The sequence below is a fragment of the Balearica regulorum genome, chromosome Z (assembly GCF_011004875.1).
Source record: "Balearica regulorum gibbericeps isolate bBalReg1 chromosome Z, bBalReg1.pri, whole genome shotgun sequence".
Classification (NCBI taxonomy): domain Eukaryota; kingdom Metazoa; phylum Chordata; class Aves; order Gruiformes; family Gruidae; genus Balearica; species Balearica regulorum.
In genome coordinates, this window is record NC_046220.1 from 63,627,340 (window position 1) to 63,654,880 (window position 27,541).

General features: G+C 37.3%; 1 protein-coding gene across 1 annotated transcript in view; it reads right to left on the bottom strand.

Annotated features, from left to right (window-relative positions):
• The window catches only part of CWC27 (CWC27 spliceosome associated cyclophilin), a 128,905-nt gene that overhangs the window by 10,709 nt on the left and 90,655 nt on the right, over positions 1 to 27,541 (bottom strand). Inside the window, exons 12-13 of the mRNA XM_075739432.1 lie at positions 10,852 to 10,961; positions 7,996 to 8,099 (exon numbers count right to left, since the gene is read on the bottom strand). Coding sequence (XP_075595547.1) covers positions 7,996 to 8,099; positions 10,852 to 10,961 — 214 coding nt within the window. The remainder of the gene's footprint in view (positions 1 to 7,995; positions 8,100 to 10,851; positions 10,962 to 27,541) is intronic.

Below are 27,541 nucleotides of genomic sequence, written 5' to 3' on the forward strand. Positions count from 1 at the left end.
ACTTTTTCTTTCGTTCCCCAAGCTAGCATCGGCATGTGAAAAGACTGCTGCTTAGTTTTCAGGAGCTTACTGTATTTGTCACAGTTAAACTTCTGCAACTGAACCTGCAGAGACTGGTGCTAATCTTGACAAAGCCATATTTCATAATCCTCAGTCTGAGGTATTATAGCAAAGAAAGAGACTGCATTTTAGAAAGCATGTATAGAGGTAGGTTTATGAAAGAAATATAACTAATATTTTTAGATGTTCATCCAGAAAAATTTCACTATGCAAAGTTTAATAGCAGATGCTGTATTAAATAGGAAATACAATGTGGAAGATATTATCAAATTTATGTGGAGTAGATACTAGCAGTGTGCATCATGATTTAGTTCTTAATATAAATAAAATCTTGCAATATAAAAAGAGTCTGGCTAACTTCAACATTTACCTCATTCTGAAATTGCTATTTCAATAAAAAAAACCCCAAACCCAAACCAATTCTAGTCTACTCTCTACAACACACATTGGAAAGGTGGTGCCTTGATACTTCTTTTTTGACCCAAAACTCTCTCTCTCTCAGCCACAAAGACTTTTACTGGAAGAATACAAAAGAAACAAAATACTGTGTGTTCCCACTCCTAACTGCACCAGATTTCTCACGGAAACCAATGCTAAATATTCGGAATGAAGTTTTCCTTGTCTTACCGATAAAAACATGTTTTAAAAAAGTTAAAGGATGTAACCATTGATGCTGGATAAAGAACACCTTCGTTGAATGTACAGATTTATTTTTTGTTTGTTCTAGAGTAAAATATAACTATCTCTACCAACTGGGTAAAAAATTCAGTCAAATTGCAATGAATGTCCTGGCAGAAAGAGGTTAGCAGTAGCACCCAATGATGTCAAAATATTTAACTGCCCACAGTTGTAGTTTTGCAAAATTCAAAACTGGGAACAGATTACAGAATCTGCCATATATAAACCAGGCTGCATTTTAAATGGTTAGCACTGACTTCAGTGAGGTTTTTGTCCAGAGAAGTAATAAATTAATAAAACCAGACCCATTCCCTTTATTTTTTGCTACAATGAGGTGATCAGATCTATGCAAAGCATCACTGTGCAAATCAAAATAATATTTTGTGACTAAGAAGTAGGTAGCTTTAAAAGCCTTCTAAGAGTCACAAGATTTTAAAGTCTATTTAAGTGAACAGTGCCATTAAATTCCCAGTTGAATTGTTTTTAATCCTCTTAAGTGAGGTTTGTCACAAATAACTAAGATGACAATAGTCGTGCCAACATTAGAAATTACACAACATGCACGTGAAAAAAATCTATTAGGCAAGACCTGAAATGCCTTTTTGTTTGAGATAGAAGACATTTACTCACACATAATTTTCACAACCACCTTTTGACTGTAAGTTGAAAGGTATTTTCAGGCATTGACTCATTCACTTTGATTTACAAAAAAAGTCTATTTTTCCTATCCCTCAAATTAACCAACGTTTTGAATAGCTCAGACTCAACAAAGGTAACTAACCATAAGAATTTTAAACTGAAAAAACATGAAAAATCATCACCTCATTCCAAATTTCCATTTTACTCATTCTTTCTTGTCCCACAGTATATCTGAAAGCTGAGTGGATTTATGTTATTTCATATCAAAAGAAAGACTTAAGTTTCAGAGTCTAGATATCCTCTCAAAAATACTTAAGTGACTGTCTCATTTACACTTGTCATTTAGTTACAGCTGTGACAGCATTCCATGGGGAAGGAAAAAGTTGACCTCTTTTAAAGATTAAGAAGCTTTGTAGTTCACATCCATCACCTTACATTTCACCCAGTGGTTCAGTTATGAAGCACTGGCATCACGTGCTATTAATTAAATGAACTATGTAGCTTGCTGGCAGTCACAGTCAAAGTCTACATTACAAAGAGTACGTTACTGAGAGCGGATAGAGGCCAGTGATGAGACCTGAATCCAGAAGATGAAAGCCTAAACTTCTAGCTGGGTGCAGAATGAAGGAAAAATTACCAGGCTCCACTGTAACACAAACTCTAAAATCAACTGGAGGTTCACTTGGAGCCCTGACTTGTGAATTGATGGGATTAGTAATAGGCCAAACACCTCTACTGAGGATGATACAAACTTTGGCTCCTTCCCTAGTGGGCAACAATAGTTTAAATGCACTTCATTCATATAATCATGTTCATCTGGTAATGAATAGCTTTCACATGGTAATATTCCAGTTTCTGCACTGAACATTGAAGGTCCCGCAGGATGAATCAGGCATCTTCCATCAAATCCAAACTACAAACTGAAGAAGTAACAATAATGCAAAACCACACTTACCAGGACTCAGATTATCACCATGGAAACAGTTTTCAAGCAAGAACAGAACTGAATATCGCCTCAATGCAATGTTTATATATCAACATCTTCTGGTGTTCTTCTAGTATTTGCTGCCTATTACTTATTATGTGCTTCAACTAAGCCTGTAGTTTGTTTAGAAGTGAATGGATGGACATATCTTTTCAATTAATCCACAAAAAAAAAAAAAAAAAAAAAAAATCACCATGATTTGCTAGCCTATGTGTCTTCCAGCTTTTATAAGGTACTCTAAACTTGACTGGTTCAGTGTGCAATGTAATTGGTTTTTTAGTGGTATGGAGTGCTACTCTTGAGTTTTGGGTTACTTGATCACAACAATTAGGCTTTAAATTCAAGAATGGTACTGGAGCTGGTTCATAAACATTCTTGTGCATTTTATCTGTGAGAATGCACAAACAATGGGGACACTTCATAGAAATACGGTAAGGTGACTTGGTGACCAGGTGAGCTTTGAAGAAGGAAGATGGTGGATTCTTTTCTGCAGAATATTCCATCAACTCAAAAACTGTCAGGATTGTAAAATTTCTCATAGGAATAGAAATAATTCAATACGTCAATAAATCTAGCAGTTTTAGGAAGCCTCTACTTGTTTTCGAAGATCAGAAAAAGAAGAGTGGAAGACAGTCCAGAATTTTGGTTAAGGATATGGCAGGTGGATTTTCATAGCAGAGAATCTGTTCCTTCCACATAGAACAACAGTCCATGTGGAAAAGTGTAGATATATATTTCTTACTTTTCACAAGGATGTAGCGCTGGTAAAAATTCAGCTGGAGAGCCCTATTTTTAGGAGTAGATAGTCACAGTTTAACGTCAAAGTGAAAAGATTAATGTTGTAGGGTTGGTTAGTACACTTCCACTTATGGCTTTACTGGAGAAGAATATAATTACAGGATGTATGTATAATATGAAGTTTTGCGAAGAAGTGTTTTGAAATTTTATTGGGAGTATTTAGAATTTATGTGATTTTGGCAAACAGGAGAAGTAGTATGAAAAACAGAGAATTCTGTTATGAAATTCAGAGAGTGCAATGGCTGAATTTCAATTAGAGCAATCAACAGCATGGGTACAGGACAGAGCTAGGTTAGGACATGTTCAGTGGGAAAAGATTTGTGGCTTAGAAGAGATTAGAAACCAGGCATGAAAGAAACAATGACAACTAAAGTAATCCTTCCATTCAACACTGACAAAGATTTAGCTGAGTGTTGTATTTAGTCTCAGATTTCATGCTTTGAAAGAAAGATGAACCACTCAGAACTCTCAGAATTACTTGATGGGAGGGTGTTTCAGAGTGCTAAGTATCACTCTTTCACACAGATTAACTAAGACAATCAATCTTTGAATATACTTGATTGCATCTGATTTTTTTTTTTCTCCCATAGCTGGATTCTCTCTATGGAAAACATTTTATGTCATGTTCACAGGATCTGCAGCACCAGTTTCATTATCTGCAATGGCCATTACACTTTCTGGACTGAAATCTGGGGTTTACTATAGCTGTAACTGATAAAAATGTGTCTGTCTACTTGTTTACAGACATTTTTATTGTTATGGGTACCCTTTCTGGCAGTACATACTATGTTTATTTTGATACTTTTCAATTCTGTAGGGGAAATTGGATTTTGATTGCTGCAGACATATATATAATCGTTCTCACATAGCAGTAGAGTTTGCAATAGAATGTCTCAGCAAAGATTCTGGTATTTCATGTTAAAACTTAGTAGTATGCATTTTTCTTCAGCTCTCTTCACAACACTTCCTCAGATGCCTTCTTAGACAGTAAAATCTGGTAATAATTATCAAACACCATACACACTGTTTACAATAGAGTCATATTTCTTCTTTTTTTCTTGCATAAAAAGTAGAATGCTGCTGAAAAGTGCCCAAACGTCTGCTATGCTCCATGCCAATACAGCAGCTCAGCCAAATATGCAGAGAGAAGTTGCCAAATAAAAGAAAACATAACAAATTGGTAATGGTTTCTATCTTGACAGAAAATGAAAATTATATCTCAATGTGTGGCCACTCACGGGGACACATACAATGTCTTAGAGGCAATCATTTTACCTCAGATAACACACCCTGACCGTAGAGCACAGCATACTCCAGGCTTTTGCTTCCATAAAAACAGCAACCATAACCTACAAAATGGCCTGGAGGAATCACATAATTTGTGTGTATCACATATGCATATGCCATATAGTAATTATATTTAACAAAAATAAAATAAAGTAGAATTACTGTCTTTCAAGGGGTAGATTGGAATTAACAAAGAATTTTAAAATGTACAGTCACTGTAGTTATCTCAAATATTCCAACAGAACAAAGACATTGAAAACGTAAAGTCTTATCCCAAAATACCAAATTTAACTTTCCAAGCAATTCTAACAATCATGAATAGCTTTCAGAAGACTTCATTGCTTTGTTAATGTCGAATGTGTTTGTAGGCAATTTGGGTAACATGTACATTTTACAATTTATTTAGCTTCAAAGCAAATCCTTTGAAAATACTGTCTCATCTGTCTGTAAAGTTAACATGCACATTTACTATGCAGCAAAATTAATAATATGATGTTAATTATTAGTCTATTATGTAGTTTCATATTAGTCTAAGTCTTCATTTTAGTGCCATTAATAATGCAGTATTATTTTCTGAACAAAAATACAACTTCATAATGTGAAATTGCAATACTTCCTCATTTGGTATGAATTACTTACAGAGAACAGAATTATAGCCAATTAGATGTCAGTAGTTACTCAGAAAGGAATGGGAAAGATAGTGGTTGGACTCTGTAAAAGTCTTTAAAAGACTCTGTCACAGTAATATAACTGTGACAAGAAAATAACAGACATGAATACCAGTCCTTCAGGTTCATGGTAAGGCTGCATAAGGGAGGTTTAGACTGGACATGAGGAAGCATTTCTTTACTGAGAGGGGGGTCAAGTACTGGAACAGGCTTCCTAGAGAGGTGGTTGATCCCCCCCCAAGTCTGTCAGGGTTTAAGAGGCATTTGGACAATGCCCTTCATAATATAGCTTTTGGTCAGCCTTGAATTGGTCAGGCAGTTGGACCAGATGATAGCTGTAGGTCCCTTTCAACTGAAACAATAGTCTATTCTATAATTCTTGGAGAACTTAGAAGCATGTAGGTAGCTCAGAAGGATCTCAAAATATCAGTGAAATCCAAGGACCTCAAAATTTATGTTGTATGTTATCCCTCATCCTCAAAGAGCCTGAGATAGCAAAAGACATAATGAAGGAAGACTATGTGGTTTGAAGAAGCAACCAAATAGATGGTGACAAGAGAAAACTTAAAATAATAGCAGGTTAGTAATAAGAGTTATCCTGAAAGGGACAAGATCTAGGAAATTATTTTCTCTGTTGTTTCAGAAACAATAATCCAAAGCCAAGATGTTTGTGTTTTGATTTATCTGTTAAAATAGCCAAAGAATATAAGCAAAGAAAGCAAGGCTGTATTTCCAGATAATGGAATTAACATTTAAAGCAGAAAGAAAACTTACACGTCAGAAACCTGACCTGTGTTTGTATTTTAAAATACTATGTTTTGTTCTTCTTAGGTTAAATAAATAAATAAATAGAGAGTGAGGCGTGGGGGCTGGGGTGTGTTGTGTTTGGGTAGATTCTAAAGCTACCAGAAATGCTCAAAAAATTAAATAATTCTAAATCAAGACTACAATCAATAAAATAAAAAGCAAAATATTTGAATTGCTATTGTTTTGAAAGAATCGCAGGATTTTTAATAGCCTACTTAGTAATGCTTAAGTTATCAAGATATCAAGATGAAAGCAGACTACATTAATGCCCACAAACACTGAAAAAATAAATGCATTCATTACACACTACTTATGTAAAAATGTTGTTTTATAAACTACAAGAATTCTTATCTAAGTGCTATACTACTAATGTTAGTCTTTCTGCCAGTACACGTGTCTGAAGTTTTCTGCAAATCCTAGAATTTCCCTTGTGAGGTCTCACCTCGATTCAGTGAAAAGAAAGAAGGTGTGAAGGTGAAGTTGCAGACTTTGTGTAGCTTTATCTTACTAAATTAAAATATATGCAATGATTCATTACGTATATGATACAAGCAAGAAAGCAAAAGGTATCTAAGAGTGATCTAAAATTTTAGTCTCAACACAACTGGTCTCAGGATTTGCAATTCAGCTTACCTTTCATGGCCTAAATTTTTTAATTTTTTAAAAAAACCTATTTTTATGGAATGTATCTTCAAATAGTCTTAAGATAATCTGATTCAATGTATTAAAAATAAACATTTTTAAAATATAGCTTACTGCAACTTGATCTGTAATTTCCAGATAGTTGAAGAATTTAATTTATCAACATGTGGGGAAAAAAGTGAGTTAAGATGTAAAAAACATTTTCCTTCCATATATCACCTTCCCTCAGTCTTTTTATGGTGTCTTTTCTCACTTCAGTATGCACACCTTCTTCATTTGTAGAATGACAGTAAAAATAACTAAGTTATTTAGATAATTTGCATTTCCTACAAATGCTAAGTCTTCTCATCTGAGAAAAACAACTTCATTAACATGGTTATCTACTGTTTTGTATGAGTCCTCTCAAAACAAATACCAGGATGCTTTAATCACATTTAGTTATATCATTTATTTTCTATTTAAAAAGAGTGTCTAATGTATATGTTTGTGCATTTTAATTTTTCTCCCTATTGTAATTAAATTTTTTTCAGGTCTAGATAGCGGTGCTAGTTTGGAGATTTTTGGGGCAGGTAGCTATCCTATTGGTTTCCCTCTCCCAAGAAAGGAGCCTTTAGGAAGATCATAACGGTGCACCTGACGTATTTTCACTTAGTAATTTTACGTTATCTGAGATACAGAAATATTGGCTGTCTTAAAACACTTGCCAAGAACTTTTCCTGAAGTTTCTGTTTTAGTGGTAGTTTTGCTGTAGCTGTGATGACTTATGCATATAACTAAGGAAAAAGTTGTAGGCAGATACAGCCTATATTATTAGATCAGCTATACTGCTCGCCTCATAAACAAAAGATGATCTGTCTTTACAAAGCATTTTTGCTATGTTTTTTTTCTTTTTTTCCAGTTGTTTTATGCAGATAGTTTATTATCATCTAACAGCTTGCAGTCTAGGACTTCAGGATGACAATTCAAAACATAATGATTTTACTCCCGTCCCGACCTATGGTTGCTTCTTTGGATGGAAGATGAACATGAGACAACATGGTACAAGTTGCTTCCCTGACTGGGAGGTATTGAGGTCATAACTTCTGCAGTGCTTTATCAGTTCCAGTGCTACCCCACTTCCTTGGGGTCACCCTACACTTCAGATGAGTCTATCAGCCTATCTTAATCTCATCCATCACTCTTTAAAATACTTACCACCCCCAACACAGAGTTTTAGTTGGACTTACAACTACACAAAGCAAAATGTCTTCTACTCTCCTGCCTAATTTTCCAGAGTGCTAAACCAGGACATTTAAGCTGACTCCCGCTGCAGCAGCTGTCTTCACATTTGGTGTTTCTGCTACTCCTTAAATTTACTCCTGAAAGTGAGACTATGTTAGTGCAGTACGATTTCCAACAGTAAACACAGAAATTCAAATCCAAAAAACTCACCATCCTTCGTCATTATCTACTTCAGGTTCAGAAACTTCATTTTCAGGAGTTTCTTCAATTGCCTGGGTTAACTTTGATTTAAATCGGTCCAACAGCGCAAGAGTCTGAAATTAAATACATGGTTTTAGATAAGTTATATATATTTATACACAACAGCAGATAGATACAACATCTTTAAATTATTATTATTTTGAGAAATAGTACAATGAGATGGAAGAGAGATCTTTCACATGAATTTGAAAGAAACACTGTAGAGAAGCAAGTGAGAGAGTGAGAGGCAGCGGGCAGAGGAGCAAGAGAGCGGGAACACATTGAGAGCGTGCTTGTCTGGCTGGCTAGTGAAATCAAAATGCATATTTAAGGAACAAAAACTTGTGGCTACTTAGAGAATAAAATAGCTGATTAAACAACACTGCTGACAAAGAATTTTACTGTTTGAACCTCCTATTTTCTTCTCATAAAGCAATCCATTGTATAATTTACAGATCATTCAAGCTCTGAAGACCCAGTTTGACTGATATTTATATACTTTACATTGCTGATCTTTTAAATTATGCACTGACATTGAAAAAAATTCAAAGCTTTTGACTCAGCTACAATGAACCACCTTATTCTACAGATACAGGTTCTTATGCTGCATACATTAAGCTCATACTGATTTGTATTTGTTATTTAATTGTCCAGCTGACACTGCCTGGTCTTTCAGCTAAAATGAAGTCATCAAATCTCAGGTGGCACCTAAAGATAGTACCGCAGGTCTTGTTTCTGATCACCTGGAATGAGATTTTGATTATACAAGAATTGTATGTCTGAGCCTTGTGACGGGAGAGGGGGCTCTTAAAAAAAAAAAAAAAAAGGGCAGACATAAGAATAGTTCGCACAGCTGACAGCTTATTTCTTGGTGATATTTGAGACATTCCTGGAAAGGAAAGCATCAGGGAATAAACGCTTGACTGAATTTATGTGGCAGGCTGCATTTGATCTGTAGGTGACAGGCTGGCCACCTATGTTGTAAAACACCTCTGTATGGCTGTTTAGTTGTGTTTGGTCAAGTTTTTCAAATCTAAAAGAATAAAAACTAAACAAGAATAGAAAACAGAAATAGGAAATACCAGAAGTGTTCACTGGAATCAAATTTCGTTCTGGGAGCAATCTTAACTTTAGGAGTTTCCTGGCTTTCCAATTCTTTCAAAAACATATTTTAGTACTGCCAAAGGCAGGTTCTGGAAGGTTTTTTGCATTTATTTTCTTTATTTTCTGTTTAATCTTCTGTTTAAGATGGGAGAGAGGAAAATTTCAAAGATATTTCGGCCTGCAAATCATTCAAGTTCGATAGCTTTCCATACAATTGCAAACAAACCCCGTACTTGGCAACATCTGAGACAGCAAGTCTCTGCGTAGGCCATCAGAAGAACAAAAACTAACCCTTTTTACATGAAATTGGGACCAACCAAAGTCACGTTCCTTGTGTATTGTCTAATTTATCTGGTGCCAGCATTCCTGTGAATAGATCTGGTGATAAGAAATAATTTCAAAATATCTTAGTAAGCATTTTTACAGTGATTAGATGCCATACTGTGGATCAAATAACTTTATGAATTGACCCTTGTACAATTTTAAGGGTTGGACCTCCAATATATGGTATTGTAAGGAGACACATACCTTTCCCCCTCTTCTTTAACTCTTGTACAGAGGATGGAAAATGGTATTGTGCTGTAAGACCAGGTAGGAGGGATGCAAGGCTAGAAGAGGCTCTCCACAAGTGAAATGGATTACAAAGAACTTGATTAATTATTGTTGAATAGTTCCCAGCAGGGTTACATGAATAAAATTCAGATCTACTGAAATATACATTCTTGTCATCTCATCTTGTCTTCCTATGATGTCCAGGACAGGGCTGATATAAATTCATTAGAAGTGGTTTTACGTCCCTTGATCCACATTGCCAACAGAGCTTTAGTATTCTTTGATTCAAAATTAAAGGGCTTTTGAATGTACAAAGTTTCCACAAACTTCTTAGTTTAGAGCTAAATCAGCTTGCCGCATGTATAAAGGTTTGCCAACCACTGCTTTGAAGTTACTAAACTTCAAGTTTCCAATCTCTTCTAGCTTCAACAGTTGAATATGAACATCTTCATAGCTGAATTGACATACACTTATAAACCAATGCGTCTGATGTAACACACAGATTTTAAGTTAATGGCATTTTCCACTTCACAGGCAGATTCATATATTTAACAGTTTCAAACTTTCTTATTTTAGAAAAAAAAAATTATGTCAAATTTTACTTTCCTCATATTTGCATACTAAAGTCTACTTACATCCTAATTTTGAAAAATAATTTTCATTATATTTAAAAAGGATTTTCTTTTTACAGTTCAGTTAAAAACTATTTCTGTTCATTTCACAACACCAAAAGGTATGGAAGAATTTAATCTCTTTAAAACATAATTTAGAATGTTAAAAAACCCAGCTTGGACAGATGTCAAGTATGCAAACTTCTATCCCAATGTTATCTTACAGCAAGATGCAGAGCCAAGGAAAGCACTCTACAGAAATGCAAACTTCCGTAAATGTAATCAAGGATACTTCTGCATGCATAGCATTTCCTTTTGGGAGATTTTAGTGACTAAACTGATAGCATCTTCAAACACAATTGAAACGTCACTTATCTGTCTACCTAGGAAATCAAAACAGGGGACTGAAGAGTCCATATTTATTTTTACAAATAATGAGATTCTTTTAATGGAAAATGTAACATAATGGATTTTAAAACTTTAGCTTTACACAAATGAAGAGAGAAGCATTTTCAGAACTTTTTCTGGAATTTTTTTCACCAGGTTGTCAAATTATTACCTGATCTTCGCGAGAAACCCCTTTCTTTGGCTGCTGCTTCCGCTTGTCTTCGTATTTTCTCTTTTCCTGAAGATACTCTTCGACAACACTGTTTGGGGGAGGTTCCTCCTCTGAATAATGAAACATATTTGGTTAAACAAATTAAATTTGGTTTTATGATTTAGTATCATTTTGGAGATCATTTGTGACTTCTGAAATACCAAGCAAAACACTTCCATGAAATATTTCAGATGTATTGCTTTCTCAGCAAGTAGAATGATTTGCTACTTGCTGAAATGAAAAACACAACACTGTACTGGGCAAACAGTGAGTCCAAACATTTTTGTTTCAATTTTGTTTTACTACGGAGCCAGGGAAAGCAGGGTAACAGAAATAAAAACTCTAATGTTAACATGAGAAATGAAAACTGTTGAAATTCCTTTAACAAGTTTACCTTGATTTCTGAAGATCTTTCTTGGAGCAGCTGAACTATTATTATGTGTATTAATATTCTTTGAGTATTTGTTACAGAGTAGACAAATATAGACAAATATTGCCTATAGACAAATTCACAGTTTTCCTGTTTTGTAGGCTGAAGTAGCTAGAAATCAAATCCTTGACCTTGCAATAGGGAAAAAAAGGTAACATTTTTACTTTAAACACAGTCCATCTTGTCAATCAGGAAAAAAACTCTGTAGAAAAAATGTAATATCTGGACAACAGCTACTCTCCTTCCCATTTTTTCAAGAGTTTGTTCCTTGCAGAATATCCACTGCCATGACAAATTAATTATTTAACAGCACAAGTGACAGAAGAGACAACAAGGACAGGTGCCATGCTGGAGCTTGTTCTCACCAACAAGGAGGGGCTGGTGGGGAATGTGAAGCTCAAGGGCAGCCTTGGCTGCAGTGACCATGACATAATGGTGGAGTTCAAGAACCTCAGGGCAGCAAGGAGGACGCACAGCAACCTCACTACCATGGACTTCAGGAGAGCAGACTTTGGCCTCTTCAGCGACCTGCTTGGTAGAGTACCATGGAACAAAGCCCTGGAGCGAAAAGGGGCCCCAGAAAGCTGGGTAGTATTCGAGGGTCACATCCTCCAAGCTCAGGAGCAATGCATCCCAGCAAAGAAGTCATCAGGCAAAAACGCCCAGAGGCCTACATGGATGAACAAGGAGCTCCTGGACAAACTCAAGCACAACAAGGAAGCCTACAGAGGGTGGAAGCAAGGTCAGGTAGCCTGGGAGAAATACAGAGAAACTGTCTGAGCAGCCAGGGATCAGGTTATGAAAGCAAAAGCCCTCATAGAATTAAGTCTGGCCAGGGACAGCCAGGGCAACAAGAAAAGCCTCTATAGGTATGTCAGTGATAAAAGGAAGATGAGGAAAAATGTGGGTCCCCTCTGGAAGGAAACAGGAGAGCTGGTTATCCAGGATATGGAGAAGGCTGAGGTACTCAATGACTTTTTTCCTCTCAGTCTTCACCAGCAAGTGCTTGATCCACGCTGCCCAGGTCACAGAAGGCAAAGGCAGGGACTGGGAGAATGCAGAACCGCCCACTGTAGAAGATCAGGTTTGAGACCATCTAAGGAACCTGAAGGTGCACAAGGCCATGCGACCTGATGAGATGCATCCGCAGGTCTTGAGGGAACTGGTGGATGAAGTTGCAAAGCCACTCTCCATCATATTTGAGAAGTTCTGGCAGTCCAGTGAAGTTTCCACTGACTGGAAAAGGAGAAACATAACCCCCATTTTTAGAAGGGGAAAAAAGGAAGACCCAGGGAACTACAGACCAGTCAGTCTCACCTCTGTGCCTGGCAAGATCATGGAGCAGATCCTCCTGGAAACTATGCTCAGGCACATGGAAAATAAGGGGGTGATTGGTGACAGCCAGCATGGCTTCACTAAGGGAACATCATGCCTGACAAATTTGGTGGTTTTCTGTGATGGGGTTTGTATTGGGTTTGCGTGGCAAGGTTTTGGTAGTGGAGGGGCTACAGGGGTGGCTTCTGCAAGAAGCTGCTAGAAGCTTCCCCTGTGTCTGACAGAGCCAATGCCAGCCAGCTCCAAGACGGACCCACTGCTGGCCAAGGCCAAGCCAATCAGCGTCTCTGTGATAACATATTTAAGAAGGAAAAAACCAAATTAGAGAGAGCTTTTGCAGCCAGAGGGAGGAGTGAGAAGATGTAACAAACTCTGCAGACACCCAGGTCAGTGCAGAAGGAGGGGCAGGAGGCGCTCCAGGTGCCGGAGCAAGATTCCCCTGCAGCCCGTGGTGAAGACCATGGTGAGGCAGGCTGTCCCCCTGCAGCCCATGGAGGAAGGATGAGGGGTATAGAGATTCCACCTGTAGCCCACAGACAACCCCACGCCGGAGCAGGTGGAGGCACCCAAAGGAGGCTGTGACCCCGTGGGAAGCCCACGCTGGAGCAAGCTCCTGGCAGGACCTGTGGACCTGTGGAGAGAGGAGCCCAGGCTGGAGCAGGTTTGCTGGCAGGACTTGTGACCCCATGGGGGACCCACGCTGGAGCAGTCTGTTCCTGAAGGTCTGCACCCTGTGGGAGAGACCTACGCTGGAGCAGCTGGTGAAGGACTGTAGCCCGTGGGAAGGACTCACATTGGAGAAGTTCATGAAGGACTGTCTCCCGTGAGAGGGACTCCATGTTGGAGCAAGGGAGTTCTCCCCAAGGATGAAGGAGTGGCAGAAACAATGTGTGATCAACTGTCTGTAACCCCCATTCCCCATCCTCGTGTGCTGCTGCAGGGGGGGTTGAAACCAGGAGTGAAGTTAAGACTGCAAAGATGGGAGGGGTGAGGGGAGGTGTTTTAAGATTTGGTTTTATTTCTCATTGCTCTACTCTGTTTTGCTTGGTAATAAATTAGATGAATTTTTCTCCAAGTTTAGTCTGCTTTGCTCATGACAATAATTACTGAGTGATGTCTCCCTGTCCTTATCTTGACCCACAAGCTTTTCGTTATACCTTTTCTCCCCTGTCTGTCTAAGGAGGGGGAGTGATACAGCCGCTGTGGTGGGCACCTGGCCTCCAGCCAGGGTCAACCCACCACAGGGTTACAGAATGGTGGATAAGGAAAGTGCAACCACCTGCACTTCTGCAAAGCATTTGACACTGAGCCGCACGACATCCTTGTGTCTAAATTGGAGAGACATAGAAGAATAGATGGATGGATAAGGAATTGGCTGGATGGTCGCACTCAAAGAGTTGTGGTCAACGGCTCAATGTTCAAGTGGAGATCAGTGATGAGTGGTGTTCCTCAGGGGTTGGTATTGGGGACTGGCACTGCTTAACATCTTTGTCAGCGACATGCACAGTGGGATTGAGTGCATCCTCAGCAAGTTTGCTGACAACACCAAGCTGTGTGGTGTGGTTGACATGCTGGAAGGAAGGGATGCCATCCGGAGGGACCTTGACAGGCTTGAGAGGTGGGCCCATGAGAACCGCCTGAAGTTCAACACGGCCAAGTGCAAGGTCCCACACATCAGTCAGTGCAATCCCAAACACAACTACAGGCTGTGCAGAGAATGGATTGAGAGCAGCCCTGAGGAGAAGGACTTGGGGATGTCGGTGGACAAGAAGCTCAACATTAGTTGGCAATGTGCAGCTGTGGTGCAGCCCAGAAAGCCAACTGTATCCTGGGCTGCATTAAAAGAAGTGTGACCAGCAGGTTGAGGGAGGTGATTCTGCCCCTTGTGAGACCTCACCTGGAGTACTGCATCCAGCTCTGGAGTCTCCAACATAAGAACGACATGGACCTGTTGAAACAGGTCTAAAGGAGGGTCACGAAGATGATGAGAGGGCTGGAGCACCTCTCCTGTGAGGACAAGTTGAGAGAGTTGGGGTTGTTCAGCCTGGAAAAGAGAAGGGTCCGGGGAGACCCTAATGCAGCCTTCCAGTACCTGAAGGGAGCCTACAGGAAAGCTGGAGAGGGACTGTTTACAAGGGCAATGGAGTGACAGGACAAAGGGTAATGGCTTTAAGCTGAAGGAGGTAGATTTAGATTAGATATGAGGAAAAATTCTTGTCTGTGACGGTGGTGAGGCACTGGAACAGGTTGCCCAGAGAAGCTGTGGATGTCCGCTCCCTGGAAGTGTTCAAGGCCAGGTCGGATGGGGCTTTGGGCAACGTGGTCTAGTGGAGGGTGGCCCTGCTCATAGCAGAGGCTTGGAGTTAGATGATCTTTAAGGTCCCTTCCAATCCAAACCATTCTGTGATTCTATGACAAAAACTCAATTTGAAAATTGATCAACACGATCCCTTCACATTTTCTTCCTCTTGAATAGCATTAAGATATTTCACCTATTGATTTAGTATACTTGAAATTTATTTACACACACTTACAGCATTGTAATTCCTGATAAAGAACAGTAGAATAAAACCTCCAGATGTCTATTGCAAATGACGAACAGAAAATATTTATCAAGGAAATTTTTTCAACTAATTTCAGTATATACAGCCTGATGAACTGTAAATCTAAATCAAACCCTGTATTAGTTTTTCGTAGATATCTGCAGACTGCTATACAGAGAAAATTTCTGATGCCAAACCAAATTTCTCTCTCACCTGAAGTTTTCTATAAAGTTTACAAGCATAGCATTTCATAGTAAGAGGAAATAAATTTGTAATGGTATATCTACATGTAAAAATATTTGTTTATATATTTCTGCAATTAAAATATCTTATTTCCTTTTTAATCCTAATTTATATGTTTGTGTATGTATTTAAAGAATATTAGGGAAAACAATCTAAGGTACACAATAGTATTCAGAGCTATTTTTTTCCTGTTTTCCAGTTGACATGTTGGATATAATGAAGAACAGAGCTTTACAGGTACCAGCAACACAAAGGAAAAAAAAGGCATCTTCTAGAATGACCAAAAAAAGATAAATGCATATACATAGACATTTAGGGATGATTAAGCAGTGAAATGAATGAAATCAAATATGCCATAAACTCTCATGCAGGGTAATATCAGATGAACTGAAGAGAATAACAAGGTACAGTATAAAACTACAAATTATAATGGCTCAGCTCCATCTTTCCCCCTATTACCTCAGTCTCTTCTACTAATAATAAAACCTATTCTTAATTCAAGACCAACCCCTTGCGAAGACAAAACACTAGTTTTTGCATAAATGCATGTATCCAATCAGACTTGTTGACTGTGTAGAAACAACATACTGCCTTGTTTTACTAACATTTATCCTCTAAATAAATAACTTGAACTACAAAACCACCTGATTTCTTATAGAAAACAACCTTTCAGGTGACATTTACCTAAAGGGATGCTTTGAAATTAATCCAATTTACTTGATGATAAGTATAATTGCCCATCTATGACAAGCATAAGAACTGAGAACAGTGGTCTTAAAAACTTATGAAAATGCCAGTTTCAAGCTGGCCATAAACATTTAAACCTGTGATCCAAACTTCAGTATATATATGCTGAATTTAAGAAGATCCTTAGTCATGTCTTTTAACAAAGAGTTTAGTTTAATCTAGTGCAGCTCAGATATAATTCTCATACAAATAGGTTAAATTCCCCTGCAGTTGTGTGTGTGTGTATTTTTATCACACTCATATGGTTGTCACTTACTGTTAACACAAAGAATTTAAATTTCAGTTTAAGCCTTCTCTTGAGATTATTGTTTTCTTGGATCTTTGCCTGTCAGAGTTTTTCTAATCCTCAATTTCATTCTGCCTCCTAGGAAAGCCTTTTCACAAGTCACAGAAAAGATAATCAGATCCACCTGAACTAACTTCAGAGTGAGTCAACCAAAACAGTTATGCACTTGTATGCATCATATTTCTGCGCCTTTCATTAAAATGACTTAAAGACATGCTTGTATTTCTCCGTGAGGTCTTACAACCTATTACTCAACATTAAAAGCAAGTAATACAACAGGAAGGATTTTCAAGAGTCCCTAAGTCAATGGGTTTCTATAAACATTTTAAAACTTCTGAAAACACCAAACAATCATTTCAAAACAAACAGTGACTATTTTAAAATATAAATAAAATATTCAGTTTTGATAAGTAGCAATTCTTTGATAAAATTATTTCTAGTCTGCATGAATAAACTCAGGCAATTAGCAAGTGAAAGAAAACGTCTGGAAGAGAGATTTGCTGGTGGAAAGAACCCTTTTAAAATGTAAAAACTCTTTTAAAATGTAAAAATGGTTTGCTGGCTACTACTTCATATTTCCCAGTCAGCATCCCAGACCTCCTATAAATCTTGTGCAATAGAGTTGGAAAAAAGAGGAACCACAGCACCATATGATAGACTTGACCTTCACATCAAGCTTGACAAACTTAGGTCCATCTTGCTAATCCAGCAAAATTACAAGGATCGTTACATCACTATTAAAATATTTAAGCTCCAAACTCCTCAATCCAAGAGGATTTATTCAGACAAAAATGAATGAAACATTACATGGATATACGGCAGTGAAATAACAATTAGGTGACTTATTTAAGTATTGCAGGATGCAGAAGATACTAGCTTAAATAAGTTGCAGGGATCTTGCACACTTGTGCCCTAGAGGAATCTCATCACAAAGTGTAAACAGCATCAGGCAAAGAAAGACTATTTCCTTAGTTTGAACAAGTTGCTATGTACATTCTTTCAGGAAAAAAGAAAGAAAAAGACAACCTTTCTTATTGAAAATACACTTCATCCTACTTTTAACAGAATTTGTAAGTACATTGCTACTAACCTCAGCTAGTTTGAGTTACTGCCAAGAGATCCTTCATCTTACTGTGACAAAACCTTTAGCATTTAAATAATTTATTTTCTTTCAGACAGATTCTTCTATCCGGAAATATTCCTTTAAGGAGTAACAGACGCCAACCTGATGGTGTAATCCAACCTAAAACTTTGGTTTTGGGACCTGGTTTCCAATGATAGCCTGAAACTAAGGAGGAGATTCAGAAGTCTTTAAACCAGAAAGGAAGAGATTGATTTTAAAAAAATATAGAAGGGTTTATTTTGCTCACACTTAAATTAGGAACAGTTCAAATGATGTCAGTTTTTAACTACAAAATTGCAGAAGTATAACAAAGACATGAGAACTTGATCCAAGGGTGCTGAACTGAACTGAATGGCAGTCTGGATGGTTTTGGATCAATCCCTAAATAGGAAGCGGAGAAGAAGAGAAAGCTTGATAAAGTAGTTTGAAGAGTAATTCCTAAAGCACCTGGTAATAGCATATTAATAGCATAAAAAACACTCAACAAAAGTTGCATCAAACAAGCTCTATTTCAGAAACTGCAACTGAATTTTATCTTCTACTTTATGAAAACCAAGAAGTATGAATTCTAGGCCTGCTGACTGGGGTAGATCAGAAAAGTATGATCACTACTTATGCTGACATTCATAATGGCCTTAATGCCTGGGTTTCATTTCTAGTATTGCAGATGGGCTAACTTTGGATTAGCACGTACACCAGTTGTGGCACAGGTACGGTACAATTTAGGACAAATGTATTTCTGACAGTATGCATACAATTTTCCACAGTATGAACTTTGTTATTTTATAATTTTTTTATTGGTATCAGACTTGACAAATCTTGTAATGATTATCCTTGTAATAAAGGAGGTACAAGGAGGTAGAATCTGTATAAAATCTAGAGATTTTGTTTCCTCGTTAAGAAAAAGACAAGGAAGCTGTGCATAAAACATTTGTTGGAAAAAGCAGCAGTTTTGTTTGCTGAAAGTATTACCAGAAACACAGTAATCTTCAGAAGGGTAGAAACAATACATACTGTGATAGAGAAAAATACATTCTGTTTCTGAAGGTTTAATGTCACCATAAAAAAGAAAGAGCCTACAGTGCTGACAAGGATCAATGAAACAATTTTGGTTTGTTTTTTCTCTGATGAGGTACAGACAACATGAAGATTTTTACACAAATAGACCGAAGTATGTTACCTTACAAAACATTCCTTATATGCTGATCTTCAGAAAAGTAATCCCATTAACTTTTGTAATGGACTTTGCATACATAATCATGAATTCATGCAGAACCAAGATAACAAGGAGAGCGTAAAAAGAAATACATATTAAAAGGCATCCCAGTTTATTTAGCAGGGTTTATATGTGTTTTAAATGTGGTGGACCCATTAACTTTTGTCAGTATCTCAAATGCATTCTTTAGCAACTCCAATAACACAATTCATATGATGACAGACCTCCTACATGGGTATTTCAGGAAATGCATGGTATAGCTAGACTAAATACTAAAAGGGAAAAAAAAAAAAACCCCAAAACACAAACCACACAAACCTGGACAAGTCCTTGGTTGAAATTATAAAAGTTATGATTGAATGTTTTTGTGCATTAAAATAAAAGGCCTAAAACACATTCCTGCATTTGTCCAGTACATTCCACTTTCAGCTATTCATCAATATACAGTTTACATTGCAATCTTCTGGAATTATAAAAGATATGCAGTACTGATTTTAAAAATCTTAATGAGATTCAAATCTTGAAAAGAAAAACTATTTTTGTTCCAAACCAAACAAAACCCTTATGAACTACAAAAGAAATTCTGATATGCCTTAATATTTCATGAATGGAATTCCTGTCAGAAGTGACAGATGGAGAACATAAAGCCACTTTCTATAATTAAGTTCTAAGACAGATAACGCTTTTTCCAGAATCCAAGAAAAAAATCTTCTTCCAGCATTTAATATTATGCCTATGAAAATAAAAAAATAATTTACTGTAAAGTGGTATAAAAATTAATATACCAGAAAATACAATATGAAATAATGTTATGCTTGGAAGAACTTGGAACATACTCTCCAGTATATTTTTTTTTAGGACTAATTCTACCTGTGGTTTTCTTTGTACCTTTAACTATTATTCATTACTGTTACTATAACTCTAGCCTGCCTAAGTTTCTGAAGAGCAACTGTTTGCTTACAAGTTAGGCAAGAGTCAGGAAGTATTTACTAATCGTGAAAAACTGAATAGATTTGCTTTGCTTACAGAATGAGCTTCCAGGGTTGGACTGATCACTGGATTTTCAGTTTGCTACAGTGAAAAAGGCAACAGTTCTAGAACAAAGTTACTAGTTCATTTACCCAACTCAAATAATAAAATCTTAGAAGTAATTGCTACAGCTTCAAAACACTTTGAAAGAGCAGAGCATACTGATTTGTAAAGCAGTGTAAACTTTAATATGCAACAGTGGAAGTTTCTAGTAAATCTTTTCTGAACTTTGGTAGCTTTTAGGCACACAGTCCCATTCTAAAACGTGGTTAATTTTCTAATGTCAGTTGTTTTTGAGCACATGCTTAAGATTACTATTAAAATCAAAGCTGGATTACAGTGAGGTTTTTGTCCTCTTTTCTTTTCCGGACAGAGACAGAAGAGGAAAAATCATTCACTTCAGCAGGGAAGAGACTGACTAGGAATGGTGGGTATTATTTTATGAAATTAATTGACAAAAAAAAATGTAAATAGTGAAAGAAGGTTTGCAGAAGTGACACATTTCAAGATGCATACGTTGATATAATGCAGCTGTACTGTATATACTGCAAAAACTTAATATTTAATGTATTTATGCTGCATATTCCCCAAACCATTAAAATTTGGAATTTGTTGTTTTCATGATGTTCTCAAGGCTGCAAAATTTTGTTAGTCTCAGACTTCAAGAAAGCATCTTTCTGTGTAAGACAGGACTTAAATCTTTAAGTGCCACTGACATTACCCAAACTTAACAGTAAAACAGAAATAAAACATCATATTAAATTGGCATCCTGGCTAGATTTTGAGGTTTCTAAACACTTTAATCATTTGATTCCCATATCACAATTAAAAACAAAACAGAAAATATTTTATGCCTCAGCAGAATTCTTACACTTGAATCTTGGTTTTCACATTAGTTGTTAGGTTTCTCTGCTCAGACAGTATTTTGTAGCTTTTCTGTTTTCTCGTGTGTGACAATTAAATTTCATCATTCACATATTATCAGATAGTATACAAAAATGTTCTAACAAGAAAAACTAAAATACTACTTCTTAAGTACTGCTACTACTATTTAAAACCAATCTATAGTTAAACAACTGGGCAGATGGTATTTATCTAAAGGAAATTTCATTTCAGTATATTCACAGGTTTACTCTACATAACTTTGAAAAGTGTATCGTTTTCAAATATTTGATTAAATACTTCAAAATGCTGAAGTAATTCAGCACTCAAATTATAGTGTTTGATGTAATTTCTGGCATCACTACAGCAAACGTCACATAAAAGAAAAACATCTAATTTAAAGTAAGGTTTTGACAGCAGTCTGGCATAGTCAACAATCTTATTCATAAATCGGGAGGCTGGTTATAATCAAACATGTAGGCAGGGAATTAGTTTTTTTTCTCTGTCCTCTTGAAACAATGTAAACACTTAAATTTTCATCTCCCAATTTTTCTTAATTACTCTAATCTCTGAATACAGAAAAAAATTAGGTATAATATGTAACAACCAATTTGAAGTAGTGATACTAAATGTGATACCAATACTAACAAAGATCTGCCAGTGGATGTAAAACAGATGGGTCATGCTGCCACCTGTTCGTTAGCATCCTCTCAGAATTAGTCCTGATCCTGCAAAAAGTCCAGTATGACTTAAGCCATATTCTCTCAGTTCTGTGGTCTTCAGTGAATTTCTCCCACTACAGTTGAAAGTTTTGGCTGAGATGCAGTGTTTATGAATCAAGCACAGAATCATATTAATGCGGTTACATAGCCTCTGAAATAGCAGTTTTTCCTAATGCAGCCAGCTCAGAGCATCTGCATAGACATACCTGATACAGCATAACACAACTCACTCTCCATCCCACACTCCCCAAAAGGATAAGCAGAGAACAATGGAAAAATCTCCTGCTACATACACATTCACTTCCTGATAGTAGTCGGTTTTAAATATAAGCAATTTCTTATATATAAACTAATGTGGAATATGTAAACTGTTATACATTTAGCAGACTGTGTTGCATGTTGACGGCTCTATTGCACTGATGAAAATTCAGACCAATAAACAAAAAATAACCAAGTGAACTGAGATATAAAAAAATGCTTTTAACTTTGGGGCAAAAGTACTTGTTTAGGTATAACACTTTTACTGCTGTTAGATTTCATTATATTAAAACTAAAGTGTTTCTAAAGTCTCTTTTGTTACTCTTCAGCTGTAAATGGCTGTTTCACAGTAAAGGTATCCTTCATTCCTTTCACTTACCATTTTTAAATATTTGGAATTCCACCCTTCCATCCCCCTCCCTATGTAAATTAGACATCTCTTCAAGGATCTCCTAATAAATTAGTTCACCTAGTCTTCTGCTAGCTTTGGGGGGGGTTTGTCCATTTGTACCTAATTCGTCAATGTCTTTTTTGGTACATTCCTTGGAACCAAATGCAATAATACAACCGTGTTTTTATAGTTAATGCCTTTCTACCAACGACCACACAGTCACAGCCATATCACAATGTAAATTCACGTTCAGTTTGTTTTCTAGTACAAACCTAAAATATCTTTCACTAGTGTGGCTTTCCCAATTTCTTTATTTTATGAGTTTGATGTAAAACTATTTTTCCTTAATACTAGGGAAATAACCTTTTAAGATCATAACATGACTCAATTTATTTTCAACGACATTTTCCACACCTCTCTTCCCTCCCCCAATCTAGTAGTAACTGTACTGGAATCTAGTATTTAATGACATTTACCTTTGTTTCTTGATGATTAATAAATTCATAGTTTTCTAACAATTTTTCCCAATGTCCTAAGATCCAGTGTAAATATTCAGTCCTGTTTCTATTTTGATAACACAGCAACCATAAAGTATAATATAGTGACACAGACCAAAGTGAAGTTTAAGGTACAATACCATGCTAATTTTATAAATATGTAGAAATATTTACAACTCTAAGTGTTTTCATAATATTATTAAGAAAGTTTAGAGGCCTTTGCTCAATTAAATTATGCTTCTTAAATTACTATTCCAACATCACTACAAGATAGCAGTATTATTAGGTTAGCAGTCACAAGCTGCTACTTAATCTTTCTAACATGTATTCTAAATTTTAATCTCTGCCTTCTTCAAAGCTGATGCCTCAGAACTGAAAAGTTCCAAAAGACTTAGAGAAAAAATATGAGTATGTGGCTAGAGTGAAAAAGGGAAACTTCAAAAAAACTGCTTTTAGCTCCATACAAACCACCTAAGGAGGTGATTGGTGACAGCCACAATGGCTTCACTAAGGGCAAATCGTGCCTGACAAATTTGGCGGCCTTCTATGATGGGGTTACAAGGTGGATAAGGGAAGGGCAACTGACATCATCTACCTGGACTTGTGCAAGGCATTTGACACTGTCCTGCATGACATCCTTGTCACTAAATTGGAGAGACACGGATTCGATGGATGGACCACTCGGTGGATAAGGAATTGGCTGGATGATCGCACTCAAAGAGTTGTGGTCAATGGCTCAATGTCCAAGTGGAGACCGGTGACGAGTGGTGTTCCTCAGGGGTCGGTCCTGGGACCAGCACTGTTCAACATGTTTGTTAGCGACATGCACAGTGGGATCGAGTGCACCCTCAGCAAGTTTGCCGATGACACCAAGCTGTGTGGTGTGGTCGACACGCTGGAAGGAAGGGATGCCATCCAGAGGGACCTTGACAGGCTGGAGAGGTGGGCCTGTGCGAACCGTATGAAGTTCCACAAGGCCAAGTGCAAGGTCCTGCACGTGGGTCAGCGCAATCCCAAGCACGACTACAGGCTGGGCAGAGAGCAGCCCTGAGGAGAAGGACTTGGGGGTACTGATTGATGAGAAGCTCAACATGAGCCAGCAGTGTGCACCTGCAGCCCAGAAAGCCAACCGTGTCCTGGGCTGCACCAAAAGAAGTGTGACCAGCAGGTCGAGGGAGGTGATCCTGCCCCTCTACTCCGCTCTCATGAGACCCCACTTGGAGTACTGCGTCCAGCTCTGGGGGCCCCAGTACAGGAGAGACATGGAGCTGTTGGAGTGATTCCAGAGGAGGGCCACAAAGCTGATCAGAGGGATGGAGCACCTCTCCTATGAGGACAGGCTGAGAGAGTTGGGGTTGTTCAGCCTGGAGAAAAGAAGGGTCCGGGGAGATCTAATTGCAGCCTTCCAGTACCTGAAGAGGGCCTACAGGAAAGATGGTGAGGGACTGTTCACAAGGTCATGGAGTGACAGGACAAGGGGCAATGGCCTTAAGCTGAAGGAGGGTCGATTTAGATTAGATGTTAGAAAGAAATTCTTTACTGTTAGAGTGGTGAGGCACTGGAACAGATTGCCCAGTGAGGTTGTGGAGGCCCCATCCCTGGAAGTGTTTAGGACCAGGTTGGGTGGGGCTTTGGGCAACCTGGTCTAGTGGAGGGTGTCCCTACCCATGGCAGGGGGGTTGGAACTAGATGATCTTTAAGGTCCCTTCCAACCCAAACCATTCTATGATTCTATGATTCTATGAAAATAAAAGCTTTGTCATAAATGCAAACAGACTCAAACATTTTAAAAATTTAGCCCGTTAGCTCTGGATGTCTTTTGTGTCTTTGGGTCACCTCTAGTTATTAGGCTGAAATTCAAAAAAGAAAAACTCTGGCTACTTCAACATTACCCAACAATACTATGAAACAGGAGAAAAACTGTTATCCTGAGGCCCTGATACGCTCACGATATATTTTGGGGGCTGTTCTATTTTAGACTACCAGCTGGACCTCAGCAGGAGTGCTCCTGGAATGCATCTTCCAGTATGGCTTCATCCAAAAGCACCCATCTGGACTGCGGTAAAACACTAATGCAGATGTAACCTTTTACTTAAAATTCCTATTAAAATTTCAACTTTCCCCAGGTATTCTTGAGGCCTGCAAGTTCTTTCATCCTTTACCAGAAACATACCTATCATGCAACTGTACTTGTTCTTTCCATACAGATGAGGAATTTTGTGACAATTCAAATGACAACAAATTGATAAGCTTCTGAAGGACATCTGGAGAATGATTTCTACAATGCAGTGGGTAGAATCCAGAAGTGAAAATTGACCAGTTTAAACTTCATACTAACAAACTTTACATAAATCATAGTAACTACCCAGAAAGACAGCCTTATAGGAAGAGATATTTAGCAAGTGCCAGTTGATCCTGCCAGTATTTTGATACTTTTTGACAGCAGCTGAAGTAAAGACAAAGGCAGCCAACAGGAAAATGTTAGATACTTTCATCACCTAATTATTTTTGTATTACAAATAATTTAAGCATGTTATTGAATCATTAAGTGTTAATGTTTGAGAATGTTAGGTGGATTCTGGTGCAGCTAATACTTGCACACATATTATTTACTTTTAAATAAGAAAACCAAAACACTTTCCTTTTCCCTGAAAAATCTAAAATGTATTTCTAGTATCTTAGTTTTTCCTGTATGTCACAAATGTGGTCCAAGCATCCCAAGGCACAGAATATGCTATTGCTATTCTCAATTCCGTAAAAAACAGAAAGCTTCCTTACTAAACAAATTTAGGCATTGAGTTTATTTACTAACTAAATCTACTTCCTTACAAAATAATCTACTTACTAAAAGCAGTAAATGAAACTTCAAATGACATACACAATGTGATCTGTAAAACGCTGCAAAAGACACCCTACATTTTAAAATCTCTCCTTTATTTAAAAGCTCAGTTCCTCCCTCTTAGTCTGAATTTTGGTGATAGCAACAAGTGAGCTGCTGTCCTGATAAATCAGCAACTACAATCTGATTCCTGACCTTTTATGGACAGATTAAAAAAATTTACTTGGGCTTGAATCTCTACCTAGTTCTGTTTTGATTGCCACTGGCTCTGAAAAAGTATCCAAACTGAGAGCTGAAAAAGGATTCAGAGGTAGAAAAAATATTAAAGCATGGATGAAGAAAACAAAAAAAGTAAGTTTTGATTATTTACCTAGCTATTAATATATGGATTTTATTAGACACCACAGAAATCCCTTAGAAACAGGAATGGGAGATTACAAATTTTACTTATTTATAAAAAACCCCCTTTTCCCAAGGACTATTTGTGGTTATCCTACAGGGCCATTTCTCTTGGCAAACTAGCTATTCAAAGAAAAGAATATGGTCACAACTACATATTTTGTTTACATGCTTTCCCACAATGATTAACTTTTAAAATTTTGTCATATTGGTTTAACTAAATCCTGGCCTCAAAATACATGCTATTTATGGCAACTTCATGGCTATTTTATGCTACTAGTGTTAATATGTGTCCATGGCTAGACAGAGGACCATTAATCTATTTTTCAATTAAATGTCTAATGAAAAGGTCATGCAGTAATGCTCAGTAAATTCTGATATTTCACAATGGTGTTTTGATCACTTTTAAATATCTGGCATCATAAACTCATCCCATAATTATAGCTGTTCTTATATTTAATCCAGAATCCTTTATTACTGAAACTATATGCCAGTCATACAGTAAATCTCCCATCTGCCTTTCAGTCGTCACCTTTAAGCTCTACGTGTTCATTCTAGATAAATGTAGGAATAGTTCACTCTTCTTCAAGACCGTATCAATTATTTTTAATGAGTTTTTAACATTTATTCTTTGGGTGCAGATTTTGTAATGGCAGGTTCTCTGCCACCAGAAAATTTACTTCCTTTGATCATACAGTGAATTACATTTCTTTGTGCAAGACTTCCTCAAAAAGGGAAACATCATTAGGACATTGACTTTTTCTTTTCAGAGTACAGACAAAATAACTCACTAGATAACCAGAATAAGTTATTTGAAGGGAAAGTAAAATGTAAAGAGAGTACTGCCTCACTGAAATATTTTAGCAGACCTACGACCAAACCTTTATTTTAACCTCTAGATTTAAAGACTCACAGTGATGGTAAATACAATGCTTTTAGTAATGCTTCCACCCAGTTACTATCACCATTAACAAGATGCTTAGTGTCTCCTCCTCATCAAAACCTTCTTCCAGGTCACATCTTACCTTTCTTTAGATTAAGTTGTGCTTCACAGAACCTTGGAAAACCAGAACATCTACACCCATTCCTTTCAAAAGGCAGAATCAACCTTTTCTACATCAGTCCTAAGAAGTATTTGCCTGATCTGCTGTTGAAAAGTTCCACTTTGTAGGTCGTCTATTCCAGAACTTATCTTTAGGAAGTTTTCCCTAACATTTTACCTACGTCTCTTCAGCTGCAATTGAAGTGTATTATCTCGTGTCCTCTCCACAGGGATTACATAGAATAACTTCCTCTCCATGGTGGCCTTTAACATTGTAAAAGGAGACATATTAATGATCATCAAGAAAGTCATCTCTTCTCTAAACTAAACAGCCCCAAGTCTTACAATCTTTAAATATTACGCTTCCAGATCATCAGTCACCTTTGTTGCTCTCCTCTGTGCTCCCTTAAGATGCCTCATCTTTTTTTCAGGTGGAGTCACCAAAACTGGGCAAAAGATTCAGGCTGAAGACCTGCTCAGGCTGAACAGAAAATGAGCGTGTCTTGCATACGCTTGTCCATTTTATATGTTTTACAGTATACTTTAGTCTTTTTCATTAGCATGGCACTATCAGCTTGCTCTCAGCTATCTATTTATGTTCTGTAGATTTTAAGCTGCCTCAGTGCTACCTAACACCTTGTGTTTGTGCAGCTTCTAATTTGTAATTGA